The sequence below is a fragment of the Moschus berezovskii genome, chromosome 9 (genome assembly GCF_049115385.1).
Source record: "Moschus berezovskii isolate FMDL1 chromosome 9, NW_MosBer_1.0, whole genome shotgun sequence".
NCBI lineage: Eukaryota > Metazoa > Chordata > Mammalia > Artiodactyla > Moschidae > Moschus > Moschus berezovskii.
This window is the reverse complement of record NC_142468.1, coordinates 78448224-78470345: the sequence shown is the minus strand read 5'-3', so window position 1 is coordinate 78470345 and position 22122 is coordinate 78448224. Positions and strand designations below refer to the sequence as shown.

The 22122-nt window shown below is 37.7% G+C and overlaps 1 protein-coding gene and 1 pseudogene across 1 annotated transcript; both read right to left on the bottom strand.

The window, feature by feature from the left end:
- Positions 1–10164: 10164 nt before the first annotated feature.
- On the bottom strand, positions 10165–12296 carry LOC129562999 (olfactory receptor 4N2). The gene is made up of 2 exons (XM_088840330.1): positions 12284–12296; positions 10165–11093 (listed from the first exon to the last, which is right to left on the bottom strand). Exons 1-2 carry the CDS (start codon positions 12294–12296, stop codon positions 10165–10167), a joined length of 942 nt encoding a protein of 313 aa, XP_088696456.1.
- An 8595-nt stretch (positions 12297–20891) lies between these two features.
- On the bottom strand, positions 20892–21818 carry LOC148776571 (olfactory receptor 4N2-like; annotated as a pseudogene).
- Positions 21819–22122: the final 304 nt, after the last annotated feature.

Here is a 22122-nt window from a genome sequence, read left to right as displayed (position 1 = left end):
CTCTGGTCTATAATGACAAAATGGTACACAATGACAGCGTTAGAAAATGCAATACTTCTACAATTACACATGAAGGAGTTATAATATCAGTTAATAATTAACTAGAATATTGATTACCTAAAATCTAACTACTAACTAGCGCAGTAAATATTTTTCTTTTTGGAACCACTGAACAATCTGTGTCAGATGTCACTACAAATGGAAAACTTCTTGGTTTGATCACCATCAAGTACATGCTGGATTATACTCATCACATACCTATACAAAAATATTCTTTTCTGAATACTGGCTGAGGAGTTACATAATCCATAGTCACAGAGGAAGAGTACACTCAGTAATTGGGTTCTACTTAGCAAGTAAGGTAAACAAAAATTTTCATGGGGGTGAACCTCTCAAAGTTTTCTGTTAAACCAAAAAAATGAAATTTATGTTTGATCCACTATTGTTAAAACCCTGGATTTTAATAACAGTTTAATGTACTGATTTCAGGAAGCCTATTTCTTATCCTAGGAGGATGATAAATGATTTTTCCTTTAAGTAAATTTCTGTTTTTGCAGCTACAAAAATTTCCACTTTCTTTCTAATTTCATTCATACGTTTTCAAATTGTTTTGCTAGGACTGGCAAGTACTATTTTAACTATTAATATATAAATGATTAATTTCTTAATTCTGTAAAATTACAGATGATCAAAACGCATACCTAACATACGAGTTACTCTCAAGTTTTTGTCTTACGATCGCACAGAAACACTTGTTTTAAAGGAAGAGAAAACCCCTCCTCTGTTTCTCCACATGTTACTCAAACAAAGCTAATTTTTTAGACGAGAAAAAGGAGAAAGAAAAAGTCTGGCCAAATCCAGGAAACACATGGATACAAGATGAGAATCAAGGCTTTTGCAGTACCAGCATGTAAGATCCTCAAAGCCAAACAAAGCAAGCAAACGAAAAAACCCACATTGATGATGGTATGTCAAAGTGATACCAGAGGCAACTGAAAGAAAAAAAAAGATTATTTAAAGACTCAGACTCATTTTTCAAAATTGAGTTTTTGATTTACAGCAGATTTCAAATTCTACAAATATCTCCCGTGACCTTCTGTTTTGCCATATTGGAAGAAAATCTGGCTTCATCCTCATTTAAGTGCAAATATTCAAATTATCCTGTCAGTGTTGATAAATATTTTAGATTTGTCAGAGAACAACATTCCACAAATCTGAAAACTGAACTATGGGAAAGTTAAGAGGGTTAAAGTGTTCTTAACCTGCGGTGTGACTTTGCTCATACCTTAGTAGCCTTTCTAAGATTTTACCTCTTTACCTATGAGAATTCAATTAGATAGTCTTTATAAAGCATTAAGCATATGTCCTGGGCAACATTCAATAACTGTCTAGTTTTCAAAGTTCAATACTGCTCATAAATAATTAGCTTATTTTATTTCATGAATAGTAATAATAATAATTTCAGTAAAAATATTATCCTAGTATCAATTCAGTGATTTAGAAAGATATGGGCTTCCAAAATCATTTCATCTTTTTGAAGTTAAATTACTTCTTATAAAAATTATCTAAGTATCTTGATATATTAAAGACTAAAATTTCTCAGTCTCAGATATTTGAATATTTCTTCTATTTCCCTGATTTAATGATGTAATTAGTCATGACAAACACAAAAATTATTTTACTTAATTTAGATTTATATACATATATAATGAATATGTTATGTATTCATTGCCTGGGAAATCCTACGGACAGAGGAGCCTGATGGGCTATATAGTCCATTGGTTGCAAAGAGTCGGACGTGACTGAAGCAACTAATACACACACATATACACATTGTAAGTAAATAAACAGTTGTCAGTTTTTTTCCTCCTTTATGTTCAGAAGGAACTCTAAAGGCCTCTCTAATACCTGGTTGGGGGCTTCCCTTGTGGCTCAGTCACCCATCTTTATGTCTTCATATATATGTGTGTGTGTGTGTGTATTTCCTTTACTACTCTATTATTTTTAACTTACACAGTTATTAAATGAAAATTGTCTGCTACCTGAGGAACACGAATTACAATTGCTTCTCAAGGTCCTTATATTATTTCTGGCTTTTAATCTACCAGCCGTGCATCAGAAACCAAAAATATCATATCCTTCAAGATTCACAAACCTACTGAATCGCCATATTCCTTAGGAAGCATGAGAAGCCTAGAAGTGTGTATATATATTTTCTCCAGTCTTGCTACAAAAGGCACTAAAAATCAGAGGCATCTAGGAAGATCACAGATTAGGCACTACAATCTGCTTGCAGTGGGAGTTATTAAAATGCTGAGCTGACTTTTCCCAATGTTGCAAGAAAAGCTGTGAAGTCTATCTTTGCTATTTAGTGTGGACTGACATTCATGATGAAGCAATTTTCATTAGAGAAAAAACACAACTGGGACCGGTCTTTAGAAGACCTTTGAGCAATCATTTAAGGAGCAAAACATTGCTCCTTTAATTACAGAAATATTCTCACCTTTACGCCCCAGTGTTCAATATCCCAATGTTGGAAAATCTCTCTTTTGAACTAAGGCACTTTGTCACCTGCATACTCTTGCTTACTTGAAGAATCATATAAAGAAAGAATCCTGCATTAAAGTTTCTGATGGGACATTGAAAATTAGTACAGGCTAATAATATAATGATAGCTGCTACTCAGGTGGATAAAATTTGGGGAAGGAGAAATTGGAAAGCTCAAAGTAACTGGAAGAAATGAAGGCAGGTATCTTGCAATAGCCTAGAAGAATGGTGTAAGAATTAAATTACACAAATAAACATAAAGCATTCAGTAGAATGCCTGGCACAGAGAAAATGATGAATAATATACAGTGGTAAGAATAGCAGAGGTGATTATAACTATTAACATAATTTTTTGAAATGTTTATGACATAGAATTCAGGATGATACTAGCTGTGGAATATCAACCCTAAACTATAACTGAGGGTCTGGTTATATTTACTTGAAGGTCAATCACTTACCTGTAGTTTGCTCTTCAAATACAATCTTCTTTCCAAATTTCTACAGTAATTTGAACTGTTCACAATTACCATAGCTAGCCTACCTTCCTCATAAGACAAGCAGTGGAGCCCAAGAGAATCTTCCCTAGCTGACCACATTCCTTGCACCCTTTGAAATACAAAAAAAAAAAAAAAAGAAGAAACTTTTTTTTAAAGATATTTTCTTTCTATTTCTGTTCTGTAAAAAGAAATAAAGAAAATGACTTTTAAAAAAAAGGCCAACCAACATAACAGTTGCAAGGATTCAGTAAATCCAAAATGTCTGCCCTGGTTTAAAACAAAAGAAAAGTATATAATAATTAGTGGCTTTATCCTGGAAAGGATAAGAGGATTAACAGAAAAAATAATAGAAATAAAAGTTAGTTTAGGGCTTCCCAGATGGCGCTAGTGGTAAAGAACCCACCTGCCAATGCAGGAGATGTAAGAGACAAGGAGATCAATCCTGGGTGTTCATTGGAAGGACTGATGCTAAAGCTGAAACTGCAATACTTTGGCCACTTCATGCATCAAGTTGACTCAATGGAAAAGAGTCTGATGCTAGGAAGAATTGGGGGTGGGAGGAGACGGGGATGACAGAGAATGAGATGGCTGGGTGGCATCACCGACTCGATGGACATGAGTTTGAGTGAACTCCGGGTTAATGGACAGGGAGGCCTGGCGTGCTGTGATTCATGGGGTCGCGAAGAGTCGGACACGACTGAGCAACTGAACTGAACTGAACTGAACTGAAGAGACAAGGGTTCGATCCCTGGATAGGGAAGATCCCCTGGAGAAGGGTATGGCAACCCACTCCAGTATTTTTGCCTGGTGAATCTGATCGACAGAGGAGCCTGGCAGGCCATAGTTCATTGTGTGGCAAAGAGTCAGACACGACTGAAGAGACTTAGCATGCATGCCGAAAGAGCACTGGAGTTTGGGGGCATAATGAAAGTTTTCTGTATCTTGGTTGTTTTGGTGATTACATGAATCCATATCTGTTAAAACTCATAGAACTGCATACCAAAAGGGACAAAACCCAATTTTACTTTAAATCATTTGTAAAGTAGAATTTTGAAACGCAAAACCAAATAATTCTGTACAGTGACTAGTTACAAAATAAAGAAAACCAGTATCTTTCTTATAAAACAATTACTTGTTAAAGTATGTCATTAAAAAAGAGTCTATTTAGATGAGCAATAGGATATATAAAGTAAATAGGAATAATGTTAATCAGAAATGCATCTCTATTGCAAGAGCCTGTGTTATTGGAAAGAGAAACTCAATACTCTTTAGTACATAAATTCCAATAAACTCTAAATTTCTTTGACTTAAAATATTATTCAGAATTTTTCTAGAGGTAAATCAGGTGAAAGTAGTCAGGAAGTAGAAATAGTATTTCTAACATGCAAAATATGATAAAATGATGGTATTTAAATAACATAGAAAAAGCATGGAGTACAACAAATTAATGTAAAGGATCTAAGAGTATGAAAAATAGAGACCTGAAGATATATAAGAATTTATAATATTATAATCTTTACAGTATTATAACCTTTCTGGACAAAAGGGATTTAATATTTTACCTAAATTTTTAGAAGACATTTTAAGGAAAAAATGCATTTAATTAATAGACATTGATGGCAATAGTACACATGGAAAGCTAAAATATATATGATACTTTTGTTTTTTCCAAATAGTAAATCTGTAAAAGAAAGTGAGTCCTTTACTCTTAGAAACAGCAAAGAAATAATTCCATATTTTGTTGGCAGAAAATTAAATCAAAAGAATTTCACTACATATCCAAATTTATACCTTGTGACCTAGTAATTGTACTTCTATAAATCTATTCCCAGAATATGCTCCATAAGAGTGAAAGGTAGTATTTAAAATATTTTTATATAAAGTTAATTTGTAATAGCAAAATTCTAAATATACAAATATAGAAGATTATTTAAATAGTAACAAATGCTAATTGAATAATTCACAGTCATTTGAATATTGTAATCTATATTTACTTATTTAAAACACGCCTATAATATTAAGAGAAAAGGACAAATTATAAACTATATATATAATATGACCCAATTTTTATAAAAATAATAATGTGTTTATACATGTAAAACTGACAAAATTTTAATATTAGATGTTTCCGCATAGTGGAATTACATGAATTTTTCATATTATTCTTTAATTTATTAGTTTGATATTTGCAAGCACCTTCTTTGTGCTAGTCAGTAGTCAAAACAAAGCAATTTTTGCCTTGATGGATCTTACATACCATAGTGGTAAAAGACAGACAATAAAATAAGCGTGTGCAACATATGTCCTGTTAAAAGGTAATAAGTACTACGAACAAAAGTGATGCAGGAAAGATGGGCGGGGACTGTTCTGGGAGTGGGTGCTCAGGGAAGGTGTCACACAAAAGGTGGCCTTCAAATATGAGGAAATTATATAGGAAGGCTTGGCAGTATCTTGGAAAATTACATTCCAGGCAGAGGAACCATCACGTCGAAGTTACTGGGGTGGGACTGGGAAGGGTGGGCTGACATAGCCCAGGATCAGGAGGCCAGGACAACTGAACAGAAGGATTGAGATGGGATGCATTAGAATAAGGGGTCAGAGAGTAAAAAGGAGTGGGAGGTGGGGCTTATGGATAGGGTCCTATGGACTTTTATAGATCACAAGGAAAGACAGCTCTTTAACAGCGAAGTCATCGAGGGTTTTGAGAAGACAAAGATGTGACTATAGTTTAAACTATAGTTTAGCCAGGAAAGCTGGGTAGCTAAGGAGAAGCTCTCAAAGAAGAATAAAGGAGCAGCTGGTGATGTTCGGGGGAGACAAGAAAAATGGAGGGCCTGGGAAGGCAGTGATTCACTGTGTCAGATTCTATTAAGAGGTCAAACACAATGAGACCTGACGAACAATCATTGCTATCACTGGTGATCATGGCATGACTTTTTATTGGCATGACTGGGTGAGTTGAAAAGGAAAAACATTGGAAGCAGAGAGGATGAACAGGACAGCCTGAGAAGATTAAAACTACGTAGTGTATGTTTCCAACTGTGTGACATTCTGTACACAGCAAAACTATAGAGATTGTAAATGGGTCAGTGGTTGTCAGGGGCTTGAAGGGAGAGGGAAGAGAGGCAGGGATGAATAGGTGGAACACAGGGGATTTTTAAGGCAGCAAAACTACTCTGTTCAGTTCAGTTCAGTCGCTCAGCCGTGTCCGACTCCATGCGACCCCAAAAATCACAGCACACCAGGCCTCCCTGTACATCACGAACTCCCGGAGTTCACTCAAACTCATGTCCATCAGTCAGTGATCCATCCAGCCATCTCATTCTCTGTCGTCCCCTTCTCCTCCCACCCCCAATCCCTCCCATCATCAGAGTCTTTTCCAATGAGTCAACTCTTTGCATGAGGTGGCCAAAGTATTGGAGTTTCAGCTTTAGCATCAGTCCTTCCAATGAACACCCAGGATTGATCTCCCTTAGAATGGACCGGTTGGATTTCCTTGCAGTCCAAGGGACTCTCAAGAGTCTTCTCCAGCACCACAGTTCAAAAGCATCAATTCTTTCAGTATGGCATCAGGTTTTTTTTTCTTTTTGCAGCATTTTAACTTAATATTTTTGGCATTGTGCTTTGTACCATTTATTAAATAAAAATTTTTTTTAAAAAAAGCATCAATTCTTTGGCTATCAGCTTTCTTCACAGTCCAACTCTCACATCCATACATGACCACGGGAAAAACCATAGCCTTGACTAGACGGACCTTTGTTGGCAAAGTAATGTCTCTGCTTTTTAATATGCTATCTAGGTTGGTCATAGCTTTCCTTCCAAGGAGTAAGCGTCTTTTAATTTCGTGGCTGCAATCAGCATCTGTAATGACTTTGGAGCCCAAAAAGAATAAAGTCTGACACTGTTTCCACTGTTTCCTCATCTATTTCCCATGAAGTGATGGGACCAGATGCCATGTTCTTTGTTTTCTGAATGTTGAGTTTCAAGCCAACCTTTTCACTCTCCTCTTTCACTTTCATCAAGAGGCTTTTAGTTCCTCCTCACATTCTGCCATAAGGGTGGTGTCATCTGCATATCTGAGGTTATTGATATTTCTCCCAGCAATCTTGATTCCAGCTTGTGCTTCTTCCAGCCCAGCGTTCCTCATGATGTACTCTGCATGTAAGTTAAATAAGCAGGGTGACAATATACAGCCTTGACGTACTCCTATTCCTATTTGGAACCAGTCTGTTGTTCCATGTCCAGTTCTAACTTGCTTCCTGACCTGCATAAAGGTTTCTCAAGAGGCAGGTCAGGTGGTCTGGTATTCCCATCTCTTTCTGAATTTTCCACAATTTATTGGTACACACAGTCAAAGGCTTTGGCATAGTCAATGAAGCAGAAATAGATGTTTTTCTGGAACTCTCTTGCTTTCTCCATGATCCAGCAGATGTTGGCAATTTGATCTCTGGTGCCTAAATTACTCTGTATGATACCTTAAATGATGAATAGATGAAATGTATTTGTCAGAATTCATAGAACTGCAGAGAAAATGCAAACTCTAATATAAACTATGGATTTTATTTTAAAATAATGTATCAGTATTGGTTCATCAGTTGTTGCAGATGTACCACACTAATGCAAGATATTAATGGGAAAAGTATGTATATATGATGCGGGGTAGGTGAAACCGTATTTTCTGCTCAACTTTCCTATAAATATAAAGCTGCTCTTTAAAATTCTACAAACATTTCTAAACCACTCTTGAGCTTGGCTCTAAAGGGGAAGAAAAAATGAGATAAGATGTGGAAGGAGAAAGCTGACAAAAAGATTTTATTTAAGGTCAAAGAAACATATGCCAAGGGGATGCAAGAGGAAGGAAAAAGTTAATGGTTCAGAAGAGAGAAAGGAGTAATGGTCCTTTGTAGGAAAGATGGAATGGAGTCTGATGCACAGATGGAGGAATCAGCTTTTGTAGGAAAAGCATCAGGTCACCCAGTCTCAGGAGAGATGCAGGTAAGTGAGTAGATACACAGGTAGCTGTGCTGTGTTGTGTTTAATTGCTCAGTGTTGTGTGATTCTTTGTGACTCCACGGACTGTAGCCCGCCAAGCTCCTTTGTCCGTGGGGGGAGGAATACTGGAGTGCTTTGCCATGCCCTCCTCCAGGGGATCCTCCCAACCCAGGTCTCCCGCATTGCGGGCAGATTCTTTACCAGCTGAGCCACAAAGGAAGCCCAAGAATACTGGAGTGGGTAGCCTATCCCTTCTCCAGCGTATCTTCCTGACCCAGGAATCGAACCGGGGTCTCCTGCATTGCAGGCAGATTCTTTACTAACTGAGTTATCAGGGAAGCCATGATAGAGAGTAGGATTGAGAAGGAGATATTTCAGAAAAGAAAATGCACTTTTCCATAATATGCATATTTTACCATGTGCGTGATTTGTGTTTATTTAAAATCCTATTTATATTTATATTAAATCATAAGCATTTTAATTTTTATTATTTTAAAATAAAATTTAAAAAGTAATCCCATGCATTTTGGTTCCAGGTTTGTTTTGGATGCTACCCATTCAGTTGGTTAAGCCATTGGCAGAGAGGCAGTACCAGGAGAGGCTTCTGTTATCTTGAGGAGATCTGATAAGTACAGAGTGGCTGTGGATCAACATCTTGACCCTGGTCCTAGGCTAACATGGTGGTATTTTTCAGACAACAGGTGACAAAGGTTGTAGCAAGAACAGCTCTCTTTGTAGTCTAGGTCTCCTGTGCTGTTCTGGGAGTCATCTCTGGATATCCAGTTTATAATCTGTTCTTCCAAGCTTTGAAACTGTTTCATAAGCATGTAGTTCTCTATATTAAATCATTTTTAAGTAATTAGAATGCAATAGATTCCTGATTGATACATCAAAGAACCATCAGGATCACACTCAGTGTGAAGTCAATTGAAGATGAGATCAATAAACAGTTGCTAAGTCACTTCAGTCGTGTCTGACTCTGTGCGATGCCATAGACGGCAGCCCACCAGGCTCCCCTGTCCCTGGGATTCTCCTGGCAAAAACACTGGAGTGGGTTGCTATAAACAGTTAGGAGTCATAAATATCTGATAGGACTAATTATGAAGTCATGGCAAAAAAGTCAGTGAAATAAGTAATTAGAATGCAATAGATTCCTGATTAATACACCAAAGAACCATCAGGATCACACTCAGTGTGAAGTCAATTACAGATGAAATCAATAAACAGTTAGGAGTCATAAATATCTGATAGGACTAATTATGAAGTCATGGCAAAAAAGACAGTGATGTTTCCATGACTTTTTTTATGTGAACATGACCTGCTTTATTTGCCTTCCTATATGTGATTATTGAAGAAAAATTTAGAGTTTAATTCCTTTCGAAGATGTACGCATAACATTTCCCTTTTAATAATATTTTAAACTCTTTGATGTCTTCAGAATCTTGACTTTACAGCCCTGAATCACTTTTGAACCTTACTAGAGAAATTGCTCTGCTGTTTAGAGTGGATTCTTATTGTCATTATTTTAAATGAAGCCTTTATATTCACTTCATAACCCTGTCTATGTGCTGGACATTTTCAGTATCTCCAACATGAATGCCAACCGCTTATACGGTCACTTATTACATCCCAGGCAATTTGACCTTTGCTGTGATCATCAAATATACCAAGTTCATTACTGTCTTCAGATCTTTGCCGTACCTGTTCCATCTGCCTGGAAGGCTCTGCCTGCCCATGTTTGCACAGTTGGCATATTCAGTTTATCCAGATATGAGCCAAAACATCACCTCCTTTAAAGGACTTACTTCAAGACTAAAAGTAAATTCACTACCCCCATCTCACACTTGCTATTGAATATTTTGCTTTTATTTTTAGTACCTTCAGGGATACATATCTTCTTGAAACTATACTGTTTATTTTCTACTTTATTGGCTGTCTATTCCTACTAGATTGTAACTTCAGACAACAGTGACTTTACCTGCCTCAGTAGTAGCTCTTCCTCCCAGGGCCTAGTACAGTCTCGACAAATAGGAGATGATCAATAAAAGTAGTGTTTGGAAAGAGAATACCTTAATTTCACATGAAATTCTCCAGTCATTATTTTCATATTAATTTTTCCCACTTTTTATCAGGCTAAGTGCTGACTAAACAGCCTTTTCACAGATGCTTTTACTTCCTGGTTGCGAAGAGTATAAATCACAGGGTTCAACAGGGGAAAGATCACTGTGTGGAAGAGAGAAACCACTTTGTCAGCTGGGAAGGCTCTGAAGGGGCGGGTGTAGATAAAGATGCCAGGCCCGAACATGAGAAATACAACGATGATGTGGGTGGTGCAGGTGGACAGAGCCTTGCTCTTCCCCTCGGAGGAGGAACCATGCACACGGCAGAGGATGACTGCGTAGGAGGCCAGAAGCCCCAGGAAACACAGCAGGGTCATCAGGCCACTGTTGAAGACCATCAGGAGCTCCACCACAAAGGTGTCAGTGCAGGCCAGCTTGATGACCTGCGGCACATCACAGAAGAAGTTGTCCAGTCGGTTTGGACCACAGAAGGGCAAGCGCAGGATGAGGGCCACTTGGATAATGGAATGAACAAAGCCTCCAAGCCACAGAGCCAACAGCAAGGCATAGCAGGCTCTAGGGGTCATGACAGTTGAATAGTGTAAAGGACGACAGATGGCAATGTAGCGGTCAAAGGCCATCACGACAAGAAGCAATCCTTCCCCTCCTCCAAGGAAGTGCAAGAAGAAGAGCTGAGTGATGCAGCCTCTATAGGAGATCACCTTCTTCTCAGAGAGGAAGTCCACCAGCATCCTGGGAGCCACAATGAAGGAGTAGGATGCATCCAGGAAGGCCAGGTTGCCCAGGAAGAAGTAGAGGGGGGCCGTGAGCCCGGGGTCTGACCTGATGGTGAGGATGATGAGGAAATTTCCAGGGAGGATGATGAGGTAGAAAATTAAGACTAGCACAAACACCAGAAGCTGAATGTTTTGAGACTGGGTCAGACCAGCAAGGATGAATTCTGTCACCACAGTACTGTTCTCAGTCTCCATCCTGTCTGCCTACGGTACATAAAGAGCAGAGTTTCTTGTTATTATAATTTCTCACATCTAGACTCATGTTGTTATCTACCTACAAATATCTGACCTATTCACCACTTCAGTTATAGACAATGTTTCAATCCTTTCCAATATCCTGAGGAAACACTGAATGTTTCCCTCCTCTAGATTTAAAACAAACAAATCACCTTCCTCAAAGCTACGGTCTTGTTCCCATTCAGCCATGCGCTTCTCCAGCCCTGCGGTCCACTCTCAGGGTGGAGTGTCCGATACCTTCTTGGGATTCCTGCCTTCTTGAGTCATAGGAAAAATTTCCTGATTGAGATATAACAGAACTCCAGATATCAAGATCTTTGCATTTTGGTGGTTGTACTGTGCTTGAGACTTAGCAGCTTGCTTGGAATTACACACTTTTCTCCTCGTCCACCAACACAAACTTTTGTGGAATTCCCATTTTCTGCCTGCTAGCAACTCTCTGCCTTGCTCCCTGTTTTCTCTTATTGTCCTCCTCTGACCTGGTGTCCTTGTGTTGCCCTGACTCCAAGCTGGTGACCAGTTTCCAACAATAACTCTACTTTCCTCATACTTTAGAGGTGGGTTCCCACTGTATCCCTGGAGAAGCATTGTTATGTAGCCACTCCATCCTTGAACTACACGACTTCATTACACTCTCTGAGTCTCAATTCCTTATTGCTGTTGTTCTTCGCAAAGCCATGTCTCGTTTGCAATCCTATGGATTGTAGCCTGCCATTTTCTTCTCCAGGGAATCTTCCCAACCTAGGGATCAAACCCACATCTCCTTCTTGGCTGGCAGATTCTTTACTACTAAACCATCTGGGAAGCTCCCAACTCTTTACTACATTCTCCCAATCTCCTTCTTTCTCTGATACCAGCATGATGCCCAAGGGAGAGCCTGTCAACAAACAACAGGTCACAATACAAACTTTCCTGGAGACGTTTTCTAAATTAGTTATGTTAACACTGAAAATCATAGCACACAGGGGAGGAAAAGAGCAGTAAGATCCTACAGTCTCAACCATTCCTTTTCAAGACAGAGAACTAAAGCTCCTATGGGAGCAGCACTGAAGTTTAGAATGGGTTTTCTTTATTGTTACGATTAGTAGAAGAATGTAAGTATGTACTATTCGGTTGAAATATATAAAGAAATTATTAGCACACATTTAATGACTGCTCTTTTTCATATACTTGAATAACTAAAAATAAGCTTAGAAGCTTAATACTGTGTAATTAAAAGAACACTAGTCATTGCAGGAGAGGGGAATCCAGTTTTAATGCTCAGTTTGTTTAGCGGTGTAGGCTCATTCCAGAAAGGTCAATGTGATGATCCAATGAAGAGTGATAATAAAATAGCATAAATATGTATTACATGTATATACTTATGAATATATATACACATATCACTGGCTTTAAATTTTATATTTTCAAAATCCTGCATTTAATATGTATTATATATTAATATAATGATATATAAACTTTATAAATATATACACATATATTTATGGCACACGCTCAAAAAAATTTTGTTGTCGAAATAAAATGTTTTTAAACATGAAAATTGCTAATCTACAAAAATACAATGTAATATATATTCATATTTGGCATAATATTTAACAAGCACAGTTGTCTTAAGTTCTGTGAAATATTGGATATAAAGAGGAGGATAAAAACCTTGAAAGACAAAGCTAGTGACTCAGTACTTAGAAAAGAAAGATAGATGTGAATAAAAAAAGAAAAAAAAAAGAAAAGTGAAAAAAACAGTAAGTCTATACAGTGTATTGTACATATTTTAGGAACATTAGAAATATCTGTTTTAAGTCTCTCTAGAGCTGAATACAATGGCTAATATACAGGTGTTATGACTACAGATGAAATTTATTAAAGTCTTATTTTAAAATATCAGCATAAATATGTATACAAACACTGCATACACATGCACACATCCACATTCACACATGCACACACAGACACACACAGGGCAAAATGGGACCCACATAGAATTATAATACAAAATAGTTTGCACACTCTCAAAATTGTAATAAAAATATTTGGTAACTTCTGAGCTTGCTTCTTAACTTTTCTCCGCCTTAGACAAACACCTATCTCAACATTCATTCCGTCATCTGACTATAAAAATACATCCAGGAAAACCAGGAATATAAGTGAAGAGCCCCTTCTACTTATTCTTAGGTTTTGTGCATCTCACAAACTCACTCAGAATTGGTCATTTTATGATGTGTCTGTGTTTGATGATATCTTAAGACATGAGAGGATTTCTGAAGGTTTCTTTGATTGAGGGTTATAGGCTCTTCCGCTCTGCCTATTTCCTATCATTCATCTTGCCTTTTTCACTGTTACCCAGCAGACAGGATTCCACAGTACCTGACACATGTCATCCACTTTCTTTCCTTGTCTTATTTTCATCTATATATTTTCTGGATCTATTATTCTGAAATTGTGGCTGGCATAGAACCAGAGACTATGTATCAGATGAACATTTTTCTAGGTAAGATAAAATACAATTGTGAAAAATATCCTACAAAATATGGCCCTTTTCAGAATCAAATAGTCTATGTTAGCCAGATTAGTGGGGAAAGTGTGGTCAGAAGAGGCTGAAGAAATCTAAATTCTCACCACTATATCCTTAATCTTCCTTGGCACTTCAGCTAATTAAGAGATGTGTCCAACTCTGGCAGTGATGATACAGCAGAGGAATAGGAAGGCCAAGGGGACAGCCTCCCTCACTCTTAGGGCAGAGACACAAACAGCATCAGGCAACGCTGTGCCTGCCTGGAGGGCAAACTGTGGTCAGACCAGCTCCTGGAGCCAGGCATAGAGAGCTTACTTCCCCATCTCTTGGAAACATTCCTCCATGTTTCCTTCCTTATTCTCTTTTCTCTTTCTCTCTCCTTTCAAAAGGAATCTCACTGCTGTCATTCCAATGGAATGAATATATTTAATAAAGTATCCAAAATTTTGAGCACAATGTCTGTAAGCATATTGGTTAAAGCTTATAAATTAAATGCAAATTAACTTTTTACATATTACAAAAAATGTGAATTAGGTTAAAAACATCACCAAATATGTGATTGATACTGGCGCTGATGATGAATATACAAAGCACTAAACGAGTGTATGGGTCTTCAGCCAAGAAATCCATTCATTAATAAAATATTTAATGGACAGTGGTGATATGAGGATCAAAACTGAGGTGATGATGGTAATAATAACTCATGCAAGTAAGTTCAAATCAAAACTAGCCCTTAAAATATTTTATTAAAATAAATATTATTATATAAATGTGTCTAATGAAAGGGATATTGCACTAGAGCCTTTGTCAGTGTCTTTAGGATGAACCCTGGGTGATGGTAGCTACACAAATCTAAATGTCTCATTCAGCGAAGCAACTAAAGATTAAAAACTTTCACGTAAAGTTCCCAATGCAGTCAGCTGTTCGTGTATCAAGATTTTCTCAGTTTCACAACTTCCTATCTAACCATCAAAGTCCTATGTTGATGAATAATAGAATAGGGAACAGTTGAAACTATTAAATATGTTGAAAGTATGGAAAATAAGAGATCTGGGCTAATGTTCTGCAAACTCATAAAATCTTTAAATTATTCCTCTGGAGCCTTAGCATTTTCATCTCTCTATCTTTCATCTAAGTTTAAAAAGAAAAGAAAATACATCAGTAATTTGCATGCTTGCTGGGTTTTTTTTCCTTTTTAAAACATTTTATTTTATATTTGCATATAGCTGATTGACAATATTGTGATAGTTTCAGGTGAACAGCAAAGCAACTCAGCCATAGCTATATACGTACATATATCCATTTATCCCCAAACTGCACTCCCATCCAGCTTACCACATAACATTGAACAGAGTTCCCTGCACCATACCATAGGATCTTGTTGGTTATCAATTTTAAATATGTTCCTTGGTTTTAAAGCACATGTCAGTTCTCTGAAAGCTGCTGATCATTTCAATTATGGTAATAGAATTAAAATGTCCACCATTAAAGTATTTCTAAGCATCAAGAAGAGATGGAAGTCTATTGGGGAGAGGGTAGAAAATGCCACACTCATGAATTCAGACCTAAGCCTTGGACCATTCCTGCTCAAACTCTGACCTCTACTCCATTGCATTCCAAGGCAACTGATGAACCAGTAGAATAGTTACAGTATTTTTTCTATTGTCCTCATCTTGTTTCTCATAAACATGAGTAGTTCCCAAACTCCAGAAATCTGAAACTCCAAGTTTTATGTTGCTCTCGCAATGTTGCCAACATCCACATTCCCATAAAACATTAACTGACCATCCTTGTCATTGTTCATAAATATTTGTCATCACATAGAAAACATTAGATTTTGAAATCTCCTCGAACTCTTTATGATGCACTGGAGAAAGTGCTTTGGAGATCTGAGACTGCCACAACCCTGCTGACTATCTCCAAAGCGAGTTATTATGTCAACTAAATTTGGCAAAGAAAATACCAAAGCTTTGTAAAGGGCAAATATTTTAGAATATGTCATCTAATGCCCCAGGGGGTTAATCCTGAATTCTAACACCAAAATCCTATGAGTGACTGAGATAATACAACTCTGTTGGAACCCTGTTAGTTAGGTCAAAAGTAAATAGAAAGTTAAGAAAAGTTTATTTACATCTTAAAATAAAATCAAAAAGAGAAAAAGTGTAAATAAATGATGAGAGATTGTTGATATATATACCGAGGAAGCAAGTAAGAGTCAAGATGAGGGTGAGGCAGGTGAGGTATTGCCTCTGGCACAAAATTTATCCTGATACCAAATGCCTTAGTAATCAAGATGAGTGCTATTTTAATGCAATATTTAAAAGTCAAAGTTAGTGTAGAAGTTATGAACAGAATATCACTTTTTCACAATAAAGACATCAACATTACAGATTTTTTTCTTGTGCCTCAGGTCCCAATATGGCTCAAAATGATGCTATTACTAATTCAGACTTTATCTAAATTTAGTATTTATTTTATCATTGTTTTTAAATTATTTTTTATTTTTTAAAATATTGATTAGACCCAAAAATATTATTCTTAATAAGTCAGACAAAGAAAGACAAATATTGCATGATATCACTTATATGTGGAATGTAAAAAAGTATTACAAATGAATGTATATGCCAGAGATAGACTCAAGATATAGAATATAAACTAGTGCTCACCAAAGGTGGGAGGAAAGAGAAAAGGCACATTAGTGGTATGGATTAAGAGATACAAACTATTATGTATAAAATAGATAATCAATAAGAATATACTGCACAGCACAAGGAATTATAGCCATTATATTGTAATAATTTTTAATGGAGTATAATCTATAAAGGAAATCAACTGAATATTCAATAGAAAGACTGATGGTGAAGCTGAAGCTCCAATAATTTGCCACCTGATACAAAGAGCCAACTCATTGGAAAATACCATGATGCTGGGAAAGATTGAGGACAGGAGGAGAAGGGGGCAACAGAGGAATAATTGGTTGGATGGCATCATCGACTCAATGGACATGAGTTTGAGCAAACTCCAGGAGAGAGTGAAGGACAGGGAAGTCTGGCGTGCTGTAGTTCATGGGGCCGTGAACAGTCAGACACAACTTAGCGACTGAACAACAAATCTATAAAGACACTGAATATATAACACTGCAAGTGAACTCTTCTTCAATATAAAAAATATACATAGAAGATAAATAATAATATCTAACTATACTTTGCCTAGTGTTTCAGAGAGTTAAATCCTTTTCTCCTATATAACAGGTAGAATGAGGATCTAATCTTTCAGATTCTTTCAAAGGGTAATTGAGCTGGAGCTTGAAATCATCTTTAATTATATGGAATTTAGCCAAGAGTAGTTTTACCTTCAGTATCTTGCCACTGCTACCAAAGAAGCTATATCTTCAATTTTACCAGAACTGAAATGAGTTTGAGCCACAATTCTTATAGTTTTGTTGCCCTTATGACAATTCTGTAGGCATCAACATCAAGTACTATAACGAAGGCTGAGAACATGCATCAGCCAATGTGAAGTGAAAGTCCCTCGGTCGTGTCCGACTCTGCAACCCCACAGACTATAAAGTCCATGGAATTCTCCAGGTCAGAATACTGGAGTAGGTAGCCTTTCCCTTCTCAAGGAGATCTTCCCAACCCAGGGAGCGAACCCAGGTCTCCAGCTTTGCAGGCGGATTCTTTACCAACTGAGCTATCAGGGAAGCCAGCAGTATGGATTGAGTTTCATTTGTCCCTCCATTTCTCCTCTTCTGAGTAAATTATTGGCATAGGTGTCAGTGGGAGTGGGGGAGAAATTCATGACTGAGCTATCTATTTTTGTGTTTGGAGCTTTCTCAGATGCTAATCTGTCCACATCCCATGTGTCATAAAAGGGTCACATTATTTTTCCTCTCACTTCTACAAAATATCTCAGTCCATGTCAGGATCCCACCGCCATATCCCCATATCCATATTAGGTACTTGCCCGCAGTTATAGAGCTGCCATAGCTCTCTGCTTTTCTACATAGGCTCTCCTTTCTCTGCAGCTCAACACAAAGGCTTCTTTGCTGCATCCACTCTTTGATGGCCTCATAGAAAAGTGTGATTATTATTTTCTACTTTTCTTATTGTTGATAATACATGAATAACATTCTTCTACAAGTTGACCAGAATCAGTGATCTTTATTCTCATGGTCTGTTTTGGAGAATAAAGTTACTCTTATGTTTATAGTCCTTTCCATTTCTCTCTGTTAACTGCAGATCCATCTCAGTTGCCCACATTTTCTCCTTACTTATCTATTTCATTGTTGTTGTTGTTCAGTCTCCAAGTCGTGTCCGACTCTTTGCAACCCATGAACCGCAGAACAGCAGGCCTCCCTGTCCATCACCAACTCCTGGAGTACACACAAACCCATGTCCCTCGAGTCGATGATGCCAGCCAACCATCTCATCCTCTGTCGTCCCTTTCTCCTCCTGCTATCAATCTTTCCCAGCATCAGGGTCTTTTCCAATGAGTCAGCTCTTCACATCAGGTGGCCAAAGGATTGCAGTTTCAGCTTCAGCATCAGTCCTTCCAATGAACACCCAGGAATGATCTCCTTTAGGATGGACTTGTTGGATCTCCATGCAATCCAAGGGACTCTCAAGAGTCTCCTCCAGCACCACAGTTCAAAAGCATCAATTCTTCAGTGATCAGCTTTCTTCACAGTCCAACTCTCACATCCATACATGACCACTGGAAAAACCATAGCCTTGACTAGATGGACCTTTGTTTGCAAAGTAATGTCTCTGCTTTTTAATATGTTGTCTAAGTTGGTCATAACTTTCCTTCCAAGGAGTAAGCGTCTTTTAATTTCATTGCTGCAATCGCCATCTGCAGTGATTTTGGAGCCCAGAAAAATAAAGTCAGCCACTGTTTCAACTGTTTCCCCATTTATCTGCCATGAAGCGATGGGACTGGATGCCATGATCTTACTTTTCTGAATGTTGAGCTTTACGCCAACTTTTTCACTCTCCTCTTTCACCTTCACCAAGAGGCTCTTTAGTTCTTCACTTTCTGCCATAAGGGTGGTGTCATCTGCATATCTGAGGTTATTGATATTTCTCCCGGCAATCTTGATTCCAGCTTGTGCTTCATCCAGACCAGCGTTCCTCATGATGTACTCTGCATGTAAGTTAAATAAGCAGGGTGACAATATACAACCTTGATGTACTCCTTTTCCAATTTGGAACCAGTCTGTTGTTCCATGTCCAGTTCTGACTGTTGCTTCCTGACCTGCATACAGGTTTCTCAAGAGGCAGGTAAGGTGGTCTAGTATTCCCATCTCTTGAAGAATTTTCCACAGTTTATTGTGATCCACACAGTCGAAGGTTTTAGCACAGTCAATAAAGCAGAAAGAAATGTTTTTCTGGAACTCTTGCTTTTTTGATGATCCATCGGATGTTGGGAATTTGATCTCTGGTTGCTCTGCCTTTTCTGAAACCAGCTTAAACATCTGGAAGTTCATGGTTCACGTATTGCTGAAGCCTGGCTTGGAGAATTTTAAGCATTACTTTACTAGTGTGTGAGATGAGGGAATTAATTTCTCATTTATATAAATTTCCTTAACAGTATTTTTACTTTAATTTTATGCATGGATGGTCCTTTATACCATCCTGAGTTAAGGAGGAAACCTCTGTAATTATGCAGAAATGAACTCACACATCCACATGGAATGGGCAGATTTTCATCACTCTTTGCCTTTTGGCCACACATATATTTTTTAACATGTCAAATGTAACCGTTTTTCTTTTCATTTTCTATTTTAATGTCAACTTGTCTTCTCACCTCTAAGATAATAAAACTGTTATCCTGTATTTTACAAGTATTTTTTTGCATTGCTTCTTCTTTTTTTTTTTTTGCAAAGAAGCTGTGAACATACTAACAGGTTCTTCTAGGATTATCGCATTTAGATTTCCAAATTCTGATTATCAAAAGTACTCATGTATCACTTGAATTGAGAAAAAAATAACTGAAAAGAGAAGCAATAACATGAAATAGCCTGTATCATTCTTGTGATTTCACACCACGGTTAATTAATGTGTTCCCTTTAGTTAGACGCTGGCAAAGTGGCTTCTGTTATCCCAATTGCCTCATTACTGCATGGATAGATCATTCAGCAGATTGATTTTATAGTGCACTTATGGAAATCACTTATGGATGCTCAGAATTTAAAAAATTGTCTTCCAGTCCTTAAAAGATTTTATAACTACCTAACTTCTCACATTAAAGCCTATTTTAGGTAACAGCAGAGCTTTACATGCTGCTGCTGCTAAGTCACTTCAGTCGTGTCTGACTCTGTGTGACCCCATAGACGGAAGCCCACCAGGCTCCCCCATCCCTGGGATTCTCCAGGCAAGAACACTGGAGTGGGTTGCCATTTCCTTCTCCAAGAGCTTTACATAATCTCCAACAAAATCAATAATATTAAATAACACATGTACACCAAGGGTGGATTCATGTCAATGTATGGCAAAACCAATCAATATAATATTGTAAAGTAATTGGCCTCCAATTAAAAAAAAATAAAAAATAAAAAAATAAATAACTATCATTGCAATAATCAGATGGAAATCAATTGAGAATAAGTTTTAACATCCAGGGAAGATTTGTAAAACCCATTAATCATAATCAGGAAGCTCTGAAAACAATCAAGTGAAATAACTTCATGACATTTTTTTCCATAAGATCAATTATTTTCTTTTCTTATCCTGGTGCCACATTTGGGTGAAGGAGGAAAATATATGTATTTCAAGAATATCAGGCTTTTAAATTGTTCAAAACAGGACTGTAACATAACATATGACTTGTGATGTTTCCTTGTCTTTAATGGTCTTTGCCCAGAATCTTGATAATGTTGTCCTAAATCATAAAAGAACAATTGTGAATGCATCACTCACCTGCTTAAAATATTAAGATGAATTCTTACTTCAAATAGAATAGAATAAAACTTTTTTTGGTGTAAAAAGCATTATTTATGTGACACTGTAGCCATATATAACTTAAGAACTAAATCTCTCACACTTATTCCTTACTCCAACCAGGCTGGTGTTTCTTTTATGTTCTTGAATAACATAGCATGTTTGTTTTCTTGTTACTATAACTTTCCCTCACTGACTACAATGGTACCTGACAATGGGAAGCACTCAATGAAAAACAATATTTTTTAAATAAGTGAATGATTTTCAGCCAGAATTTCCCCTTCGTGACTTCTTATTATAAAATCCACTCAACAAACCATTCATTGACTCAATATCCTCCTCATGGAAGCTTTTACTTCCTGGTTGCAAAGGGTATAAATCACAGGATTCATCAAAAGAAAGATCACTCTGTGGATAAAGGAAACCACCTTGTCTGCTGATAAGGCTGTGAAGGGACGAGTGTAGATAAAGATGCCAGGCCCGAACATGAGAAGTATAACGATGATGTGGGTGGTGCATGTGGACAGAGCCTTGCTCTTCCCCTCGGAGGAGGAACCATGCACACGGCAGAGGATGACTGCGTAGGAGGCCAGTAGGCCCAGGAAACACAGCAGGGTCATCAGGCCACTGTTGAAGACCATCAGGAGCTCCACCACAAAGGTGTCAGTGCAGGCCAGCTTGATGACCTGTGGCACATCACAGAAGAAGTTGTCTAAGTGGTTTGGACCACAGAAGGGTAAGCGCAGGATGAGGGCCACTTGGATAATGGAATGAACAAAGCCTCCAAGCCACAGAGCCAACAGCAAGGCATAGCAGGCTCTAGGGGTCATGACAGTTGAATAGTGTAAAAGACGACAGATGGCAATGTAGCGGTCAAAGGCCATCACGACAAGGAGTAATCCCTCCCCTCCTCCAAGGAAGTGCAAGAAGAAGAGCTGAGTGATGCAGCCTCTATAGGAGATCACCTTCTTCTCAGAGAGGAAGTCCACCAGCATCCTGGGAGCCACAGTGAAGGAGTAGGATGCATCCAGGAAGGCCAGGTTGCCCAGGAAGAAGTAGAGGGGGGCCGTGAGGCCGGGGTCTGACCTGATGGTGAGGATGATGAGGAAATTTCCAGGGAGGATGATGAGGTAGAAAAGTAAGACTAGCACAAACACCAGAAGCTGAATATTTTGAGACTGGGTCAGACCAGCAAGGATGAATTCTGTCACCACAGTACTGTTCTCTCTCTCCATGGTCTCTGCCTGTAGTACATAAAGCAGCAGAGTTTATTGTTATTATAGTTTCTTACATCTAGACTTGGATTGTTCTCTAAGTAAAAATATCTGACAAATTCATCACTTTCATTATAAACAATATGTCTTAAGTAATTTTTTGGAACATGTACAAAGAGACACAAAAATCTTGACAAAATGTTAGTGACTTAGTCACCAGTAAAGAAGGACACAAAGAGAGAGGCATGAGTGAAAAATAAGAGGGACGTAATACACAGGAAAAAACAAAAACACAGAACAATATGTACAGCGGTTTGTTATGGTA